The sequence below is a fragment of the Neopsephotus bourkii genome, unplaced genomic scaffold (genome assembly GCF_033783945.1).
Source record: "Neopsephotus bourkii isolate Nb327-2 ecotype Australia unplaced genomic scaffold, CSIRO-AGI_Nbou_v1 NB_168, whole genome shotgun sequence".
Taxonomy (NCBI): domain Eukaryota; kingdom Metazoa; phylum Chordata; class Aves; order Psittaciformes; family Psittacidae; genus Neopsephotus; species Neopsephotus bourkii.
Window position 1 is genome coordinate 62,978 of NW_026900684.1, and position 10,093 is coordinate 73,070.

Here is a 10,093-nt window from a genome sequence, read left to right on the forward strand (position 1 = left end):
AGCAGAACCTCCCCGACTGATTTTACACACCCCCTCTGGGTGTGTTGACAGGGGGATGTGCCAGTAAGCAGGATGTGTGTCGGGGCCGCGGCGCAACCCGGGTAGCCCCCCCCTCCCCGGTTTCCCTGCTCCTATAACTTATCCGAGGCGGAGGCGAGGGACTGAAGTCATCGGGCAGCGAGGGAGCACGCACACTTTGCCCCCCCCCCCGAGCCTTGTCCCCCTTCCCCCCCGCCCCCCGGCAGCCTCTCTTGCCGGCCTGGGAAGCCGGGGAGATTTAGATCTGCGAGGCTTTCAGCCATCACGTGTTTAAATAGTTGATATAAAACCCCGGCACAGGGGATCCAGGCGGGGGGACTTTAAGACCAGCCCTCTCCAGGGACCCTTTTGTTCAGCTCTCAAACATAAGCACCTTCTCGCCTCGCCAGGACTTCAGTGGCAACTTGGCCAAGCAGGAAAAGCCCGGCTTCGGGAGAGAGCCTCCCCGGCTGCGGCGGCAGCCCTGCGAAATGTCCCGCTCTTTCTATGTCGACTCCTTAATCATCAAAGACTCCTCGAGGCCGGCTCCGTCCCTGCCTGAACACCACCACAGCCAGGACTTCTTCATCCCTCTCAGCATGCCTTCTCCCCTCGTCATGTCGGTGTCGGGCCCGGGCTGCCCGTCCCGCAAGAGCGGCGCTTTCTGTGTCTGCCCTCTCTGTGTCACCTCGCACCTGCACTCCTCCCGCCCTGCCGCCGCCGCCGGGGCCGTCCCACTCATCAAGAGCCAGTTCCCCGCCGCCGCCTCCAGCGAGGCCCAGTGTTGCCCGCGGGCCGGCCACGCTCACCACCCGCCGCAGCACCCGCCGCCCGCCGCCTCCGGGCCCGCCGCCGCCGCCGCCCTGGGGCACCCGGCGCATCACCCACCTGCTTGCGCCGCCACCGCCTACAGCGTCAGCGACCCCCGGAGGTTTCACTGCCTCGGCATGGGTAGGAGCCCTGCGGCCGCCGGGGAGGGGAGGGCAGCGGGAGAAGGGATTTCCCGGGGAGAGCGGCTGCCCCGGGGCGGAAAGCTGCGGGACCATGTCTTTTCTGTCTTCTTTTTCGCCTCCTTTCCTCCATCCCACTGAAGTTCGTGCTTTTCTCCCATGCAGGAGCGTCCGATTCCAGCCAAATTCAAAATGGAAAAAGGATGAGGACAGCTTTCACCAGCACCCAGCTCTTGGAGCTGGAGAGGGAATTCTCCTCTAACATGTACCTGTCCCGGCTGCGGAGGATCGAGATAGCCACCTACCTGAACCTGTCAGAGAAGCAAGTGAAAATCTGGTTCCAAAACCGGAGGGTGAAGCACAAGAAAGAAGGCAAAGGTACTCAGCGAAACTCGCATGGGGGCTGCAAGTGCAGCACCAGCCAGGGGCATTACCCCAGGTCTGAAGACGAAGAATCTCTGTCCCCCTCATCGGCAACCGAGGATAAAGAGATCTCCCCGTTATGAGCCCGGCCCGGAGCTCTGCTCCCGTTGCCGGGTCCCAGCCCGGAGCAGGCGGAGACACCGCGGCTCACCTGGAGCCCGCGCACCGGTGACAGCAGCCCGCCGCCCGGGAGCGGTCTGACCCTCCCAGCCGGGAGGCTCCTTTACATCCCTTTGCAGTCATAGAGATATATATATATAAATATATTTTTTGAATGTAAATGGTTAGTCGTGAGAGTTCAACTAAAACGTAATTTAAGTAACCCCAGGAGCGGGCACCTGCTCTTCCTAACAGGTACCTCGGGACTGGACTCGCACGGCCCCGGGGTGCCGCCCTCCCCCCTGCCCCAGGCAAGTTAAAGGAGAACACTTAAAAACAAAGTATTTGGAACAGAAAGACGAGACGTTAAAAAACTGAAAAGCAAACAAAAACCTGTAGGGCTGAGAACCTCCTGGACGGACTTCTGACCGAAAATGAAAACAGAAGTAAAGATCAGTCGTTTGTGTTTGGGACGGCGGTTTGTTCGTGAATAGTTTTATATAAAATTTATATTTATATTTATTTAAATAAATGAGATCAGACGAGAATTGGGTGTTTTTTCTTCTCCTGCCCCTCTCCCCCCAAGTGCCAGCCTGGTCCGAGCAGCGAAGGTGGGCTGGCTGGGCAGGGTGCGTTTCTTCGCAGTCCTTTGTACGGTGAAAACACAAGTGTGTATGTGTCAGACCTCCGAAAAGATTAGAAATAAACGCCATCGGCTACTAACCTGAGTACATTTGCTGCTCCCCTGTGACTCGGGCTGGCCGGGGGCGGAGGGAGGGGGACGGGGACCCGGCTCCGGAATGCAAATGAAGCCGCTTTTCGGAGCCCTGCAGCTTTGTGCTCGCTGCCAGCCGGAGCCAGTGCCCGCCCTCGCCCTGCCGACAGCTTTCCCCCGGCTGCTAGCCCGGCGACACCGGCTGCCCCTGGCCCAGGACTGCCGCTGGCAGCAGCGGGCGAGGGACGAGGGGCTGCGCCCCGGGAACCCCCCCGCTCTGCTGCCCGGCGCGGTTGCCCCGGCTAGTACCACCCGAGTCTTTCCCATCCAGGGGCTGCTGCACACATTAGCCCTTTGCCAGGCTGAAACTCCGGTTATGTTGTATGGGGTGATGTTAATCAGAAATCTGTGTTTATTTATTTATTAATCCCCTCAGACGGCGGGACCTTATCCAGTCTTCTCGGTGTTGATTTAATTTAGGTGCCTTGGCCAGGCCCAGTGAGCAGATCAAGCCTGCTCGTGGGGTCAGGCCAAGCCAGGCTGAAGGGCTCTGCAGCTTCTGCAGCCTGTGCTGGACAGTGTCCAGTCACAGGCCCCATCCATTCTGCCTCTGCCTTGGGCTGTCCATGCTGAGCTCCTTGCAGGGGGCTGGTGCAGAGTGCGGTGAAACTGGAGCTGGTGAGTACCAAATGAGCCTCTTTGTAACTTTTTCGCTAGTTTCTGCAGTCCTGGCAGAAGAGCACATGAGCAGATCGCAAGTGCCTTTTGCACACAGTTATTTCCCACTCGCACCTTTTCCTTGGGTGGATCTCCCACTCACCCAATGTACACTTTTGACTTCAGCCCCTGAAACTGTTGCAGGACTTTTCAGTATATAATTCCCTGAACAATCCCTAAATTTCTCATCTTTGATAAATAACCTCGGAGCTCCTCTCTCCAATTTCACTTTCCTGATCTGCTTCTAATCAGAAAACAAGTAATAGACCCACTTGGGATTTCTGCTGCAGTGTGAATAACCCAAGCAGCCTGATTGCTGCAGAGGGGGAGAGAGATGAAGCCCTAGCACAGTGGCACCCTCGCTGCTTGCTCGTCTTGGAGGAGTGGTTTCATGCATAGGCAGGTCTGGGGTGGGATGAAAAAGGCCTGGTGTGAGCACTGCCCTACAGCCCGGACCAGCTGCAGGGCCTGTGGCAGAGGGAGTCCAGCATGCCCACAGTGCAGCTGCTTAACCCAAGTAGCAGTCCCCTTACTTGCAGGCTAGGGAGACCCAAGGGCCAAAGGCTTGTGGTCCTCATAGCCACCTCCCAAGGGGCCTTATGGAGGACCTGCCTGAGGGGGCTGCCTCTTCTTACCCTAAAATCTGCTGAGGTGAGCTCCAGAAACTGCCGTTCCTCAGCTTCAGTTCACTGTGTCTAGCTTGCGTCTACAATCCCACCTGGTCTTTTACAACCTAGAAGATCTAGGAGGAAAAGACCCTGTCACCCTCTTGGCAGATCATCCCCATCCTGTAACATGTGGGAATCAACAGACCAGCATCAGTCTGGGAAGGCATTGCTTTGCTGGGGGAGAAATGTCATCACATATAAGCTATACCGTCGAAACAGCTGCTGTCATCAACAGATTTTTTTTTTTATCTCGAAGTAAATGTTTCATGTTAAAAATTTTGGAAAAGGGAGTGCAACAGTTTGCCCTAATACATCTCAGAAGACCAGTACAACCAGCTTGGCCTGAACCTAGCACTGGGGTACTCAAGCCATTGTGATGGGAGCACTGCTGGAAGTTGTATGTACCCTAACTTGCAGTAAAAGTATTGTAGGGTTTCAAAGTCCAGCAGTCAACACTTAGAAATCTAGTTAAATTGACATTATAATGCATCAGGTTTGTTTTGCTTCTTCTTTCTGATCTTTATTTTCTCCCACAAAGTGTGAAGTACAGGTTTTCCACCAGCTCATTCGGTGCCCAAGATAGGCAGTGTGCAGCTCCCTATTTAATATTCATCTTATCTTTAGTTTTCTAAGAAAATAAAGATTATGCTGTCGCTCTGCTTACCTGTCTGCCGCTTGCCTTCATTCCCTCCTAGCTCAAACAGGTTGATACCAACCAGCAGGCTGACATGATAGCTATGTGAGAGTCTCCAAGATGGTGTTTTCCTAACAGTTCTGCAGATCTCAACAGCGAGCTGAGGGGGAGACACCCGGGAGAGACCTTAGCTCCCACCATCCCGTCTGGCAGAAATCAAGTAACCCATATTTGGGGGGGCAGGGGGATGTCTTTTGCCCAACAGCCTGCTGGGGAACAGGTGATGTCAGGGGAACGAGGTGATGTCATGGAGGCAGGCCTTGAGGCAGAGGGTATGGTCAGCGACAGGGCTGGGAACAGAAGCTATAGAGGAGGCTGAAGGGCCTGGGGACATGGGACAGCACCCAGCATCTGCACCCAGTTTTTCCCCCGCTGTGATCTCAAGTCTCCTTAGTTGCAAGTGCAGCTAATAAGAAGTTGCCCTTTTATTTTTCTTTGGTACTTGTCACGATGATGTCTGAGAGCTGGGAAACATGACTACGTTTGTCTTTATGGCTCCCGTGGGAGCAATAAATTCGCTTCTCTTCAGAGGTCGAGAGTGAAGCTTTGGAGAGGTCCAGCTCGCCGCTGTGGTGTTGCACTTACAGCATGAGGCTCCATGCAACTTACCAACCTTATTCCTGTTCTTAGCACGGGTGTACTCCAGATGCGGTTACCGCACTTATTTTGGACATGCTGCTCTCCGGGCAGTTAGAGGAAGAGGAAGGAGCCCGTTCCGGTTTGCTGCCACCGCTCTGCTTGGCGTAACTCGGAGGCGGAGGAGCTGCCTGCTCCCCAAGTGGTGGTTCCTGTGCGTGTCCCGGGTGGCTTTCAGATCTGGGAAGGTCCCAAAGGCGAGGCCCGGCTGCTCCCCGGCCGGGAAGCAGCAGGGGGAAGGGAAGTCGAGCGACTAAAGTGCGTTTACACGAGGGATACGAGTTATGGCTGTGTGAGTGACCCCTCTACCGACCTTCTGTAACCTTTCGGGGCTTAAATGAACAACGCTAGCATTCTTTCAACGAAGTTCCCCCCTGCCCCCTTTGGGTATTTATTTGCTTCCTTTAATTCGACGTAACTCCTAATTACAAAACTCGGAGGAAGAAAACATCCGTCCTGAAGAGTCTCCCTGACCCCGATCTGCACAGCAGAGATGAGATCCACACCACCGAGGTCTCCGATCGCGAAACCCCTGCTACCGTGCTTGGATCAGACCTGATCGCCCGGCTGCTCTCTCCAGACCTGCCTGGAGCACCCCCCCGGGCGTTGTTGAAACCTTTCCCCGCTATCGGAGCTCTTGACGCAACGCCCATCAGCGGCGTCTCGCACCTCCGTCCCGGACTTCGGGGAGCGCAGCCCTTGGTGACAGCTCTCTGGCCGGGGGCACCGTGCAGGGACACGTCCCGCGCCCGTGCCTCGGGGACCGCCAGACCGAGGGGCTTAGCGGTCCCGGCCGAAACAGTCAGGCAGGGCCCGAGAGCTCACGGCAGGTGGGCTCCCGGCGCGAGGACCTGGAGATAGAGGCCAGGGGACTGAGGGAAACCCTCGTTCCCCAGTAGCTCCGGGTTTGGAGCTGGGAAAGCGAGGGGACAATGTAATTCCCCCTCATTCATCTCTAGTTTGTCTTAATTTCCTGCCCCCTCCCTCCCCCCGACCCGTCCCGGACCTTGCCCAGCCGTTACCCTTCGGCTCGACTGCTGTCCGAGGCTCTTTCCTCCCCCTTACACAGTTCAGCCACGGCCCACTCGTACCCATTGGGATAAGGCAGCCAGAATGGAGAGAGCCCAGTTGCAGCCTCCCCGGGTGCATCCTGCCACCAGCCCGGGGGGCGCAGCGCTCCGTTCCTGGACAGGGGCCTGCAGGTGAAACAAGCCCGGCCCCAAATTATTGTTGCTACTACTATTATTATTAATTATTATTATTATCCGCGGCTGCTCGGCTACTTTTAAGGCCGAGCCTTTGCGCACCTCTGGGGTTTCGCTGGGAGAAAGGTGGCGGGTTTTGGTGGGAGAAAGGTGGCGGGTTTTGGTGGGAGAAGCCCCGGGGGGGTTTGCAGCCCCCGGACACGGGCAGAAAGCCGTGCTCAGGGCAGCTGCTGGGGAGCTCGACATGGCTCCGCGTCCCTCTCCGCGCCTTCCAGCCGGCCCCTCCGCGCCTCCCCCTGCCCGGCCCCATCCCGCGCCTCCGGCGGGCTCTGAGCCTTTGGGAGCGAACCCAAAGCGATGAGAAGCGTGTGCTGTGTGTGCTCTGGAAAAATAACGAGTTTCAGATTAATGAAGGGGTGACAATTTCAAGGCTAACGTTGGCACTGCCCAGGCCAGAGCGTGGGGAGCTCGCCAGGCTTTGCTGTATATTGTCCACTTTTCTGAAGAGCAGACAAAGATGGATAGAGAGACATTGAAAAGCAGGAGGCGTATTTCAAACGGTTCAATAAAGAGGGTTGTCACTTAAAGACAAGAACCATAGTGCTTTGATGACTTTGTATTAGCCTCACCGTTTCAAATAAGTGACTCTACTCTCTTTGCGGAATTCACCGAGTTTCAGTGGATGACACTTCAGTGAAGCCGCTTTGGACAGGATCAAGAACTCCTAACTGCAGGGCCGAGCTCCTGTACGGGCGGGTTTTGCAAAGATTACCGACGGGGCTGTTTTTCCTTTCCGCCCTCAAAGTAAGGGACCTCGGGAGAATCAAGGTTTACAATTTACGCGGAAGCACTGACAAAAGAGAGAAAACGCTCCGCCTCCGAGGGAATGTGAAGAAAGCGGCGGGGAGATGTGGAAATGCCGGGGGGAGACGCTGCCTCTCGGCAGCGCCCGGCAATACAGCGGCGGTCCTTCCAAAATCGCTTTCTACACCCTCGGAGGAACCACCGACACAGGGTGTTGAAAGTAAACCTGTTTAATCCCCCAGGAAGCCCACGCGTGTCCTCACCCCGCATTCAGGCGCAGCCTCTCCCGGGTTCTGTGTGGCGTCCCCCCCATTCCCGGTACTTCCCTTCCCTCCGGGACACCTTTCGTCTGCTCCGGGGCAGCCGGGTGCCGCAGCCCGGCGCTGGTACAGGGGAGTCAGGGAAGGCGCAGCCCCGCCGGTGAGACTTTGCTATCAAACCCCGAGCATTTATACATTTTTCTCTTAAAAATTATTATTATTTTTTTTAAGATGGGGACCCCCGACCGCTACAGCCCCCCCTCACCCGCGGCTTTGCAGGCACAGCGAAAGGGCTTCACTGTGGGTTTGAGCAGACCATTTAGTCACTGTTTCATTAGGCACTATTTGAACCTTGCAACATGTGGTAATTTCTGGGGCAAGCTGAAAAGGGAGGATTATGTAGGAGGGACACAAGGAAATTAGCTAACGGTTAATTTAACTCGTTTTCTGGTAGAATTTTCGATACATTCCTAATTGACTGAGGAGGCAGGTGAAGTCTTCAGTTCCAGGCAGACTCATTCACGGTGAGAATAAATGGCTCTTTTTCAACTCACACTGCTCACAATATATCATCAGGGAAAAGACATGCAATGAATATGTTGATTTTTTTTATTATTGTTATTGTTAATGGAATTACACCCTGCCACGCAGGTGTGAGGGTAAAAACGTATACTGCGGTGAAATCAGATTAACAAAGAAATGAGAATTTTATTAGCTTTCTATGTCACCTAGACCTGGATTTAAACTGTCAAAACAAGAAACAAGGAGGGGTGGGGGGAAAAGATAGTCTGAAGGCAACAGTGCAGATCAACAGGCAGAAGGAGCAGCTCCGTATCCAAATGATAATTAGTTGTAATTCGCAGTGAATATCCACACCTCTCACTCTACGCTATTTATATCATATAGAGAATGTATGATTAGCCTATAATGGGGAAACTCTTGTGAGCCCGGGATTTGCCAGTTAATCCTAATCACCCCGATTTGCTGTGACAAGGGAACATTTGCTCATAAGGTCTGAGTTTTAATAAACCAATAGCTCGTGTCGGAAATAAACTCTGGCTGAGACTTTTGCCGTGTTCGCAGCGGTGAAAGGGCCGGGGCAGACCGAAGCGTCCCGGGGGAGCAGCGCGGGATGCAGCGGGACAGGAGCCGCGATCCCGTACCGGGCAGCTCCGGGGAGCGACGGGCTGGGGGTGACCGGGCACCGGGCACGGGTGGCGTCAGCTGTACCTGGGCGGCGTGCGGAGAGGTGATGGGCGCAGGCGGGCAGAACCCGCCGCAGGGGGAGCCCGCCACGTCTGCCAAGGGCCCTTTGTAACCTGCTATAGAAAGCGGGGATACTCTGCATGACAAAGCCCAATTAAGCTCGCTATTCAGGACCTCTGCAGCTGGCAACCCATTGGGAGAGTGGGAGGAAACGCGAATATATTAATTATGCGAAGGGGCGGTGAAAAATACCAACAACGGCGGTTCTGGGTTGGGTGTTGGGTATGTTTGTTTGGTTTTTCCTGTGTCAGACCTGTTATTTATGTATGTATTTGGTGGCAGGGCGGTGGGAGGAGGTGGGGCGCTGCCCAGGGGCACAAGCCTCAGCCTCGGGTCCGTCTCTGCACTACTCGCAGCAGAGCCCCCGGTCCTGAGGGGCATGAAACACCTGGGCAGGCTGAAGGTTAGCCAAAGAAGAGAAAATACTGGACACCTAGAGTTAAGATTGACCCAGACGATCCATTTGCTTTTCCGTTTTATTCCCATAATACACATGTGGTTATAGTTGGTACATAAAACACAATTTCAGACTCCAAAAGCCGGAGCGTCAGCAAAATATCTTGCATGACATAGTCATCTTTCTCTAAATAAGCCAACTTTCATGATAGCAGGTGAGTTTTAGTTCAGAACTATGTAGCACTACATACAGAAGAACTATGTTTGTGATCACATAGAATCATAGAATAATTAGGGTTGGAAAGGACCTCAAGATCATCAAGATCCAACGCCCCTGCCATGGGCAGGGACACCTCGCTCTAAACCATATCACCCAAGGCCTTGTCCAACCTGGCCTTGAACACTGCCAGGGATGGAGCATTCACAACCTCCTTGGGCAACCCATTCCACTGCCTCACCACTCTAACAGGAAAGAATTTCCTCCTTATATCCAATCTAAACTTCCCCTGTTTAAGTTTTAACCCATTACCCCTTGTCCTACCACTACAGTCCCTAATGAAGAGTCTATCCCCAGCATCCCTATATGCCCCCTTCAGATACTGGAAGGCTGCTATGAGGTCTCCACGCAGCCTTTTCCAGGCTGAACAGTCCCAACTTTCTCAGCTGATCTTCATATGGGAGGTGCTCCAGTCCCCTGATCATCCTCGTGGCCCTCCTCTGGACTTGTTCTAATAGATCCATGTCCTTTTTATGTTGAGGACACCAGAACTGTACACAATACTCCAAGTCCTCAAACCCTGGCCACAGATGCATGGACTTGACCACATGGATGTCCCCTTTTCTTTTGTAGAAGTAGACAATGGCAGAGAAAATTCAAGCTGTTTTTATACCACAAGTGCTACCAGTCTTTTCAAAATGGCATGGAGTTTAGGCCAGAGTGTGGTCAGCCATACATGCAGAAGATGAAGATAACATCGAGCCAAGGAGCATATTTGGCATAAGACGTGTAGTGCATTTGAACAAAATCTTAATATTCTATTTTTTTATGCAGTATGTTTAGGTTATAACTAACCTGCCACCATCATCCTGTTCTTCTAGAATGGTTGCCAGAGTAGTCATGGCCTCAGAGTCTCAGTGCTGCTGCAGAAAATCAAGTAAGTAGACATCACCTCCCTCTCCACTCCTCCCTCAGTTTGGGTACCATAAAGGAAGGATACATTGCTTTTTGTTTCAGCTCCCCTG

At 53.9% G+C, this 10,093-nt stretch overlaps 1 protein-coding gene across 1 annotated transcript; it reads left to right on the forward strand.

Moving 5' to 3' along the window:
- The first annotated feature begins 236 nt into the window (after positions 1-236).
- GSX2 (GS homeobox 2) lies at positions 237-1,776 on the forward strand. Its single transcript, XM_061369998.1, has 2 exons — positions 237-969; positions 1,134-1,776. The coding sequence occupies exons 1-2, from the start codon at positions 510-512 to the stop codon at positions 1,472-1,474; spliced, it is 801 nt and encodes a 266-aa protein (XP_061225982.1). The 5' UTR covers positions 237-509; the 3' UTR covers positions 1,475-1,776.
- The last annotated feature ends 8,317 nt before the right edge of the window (positions 1,777-10,093 follow it).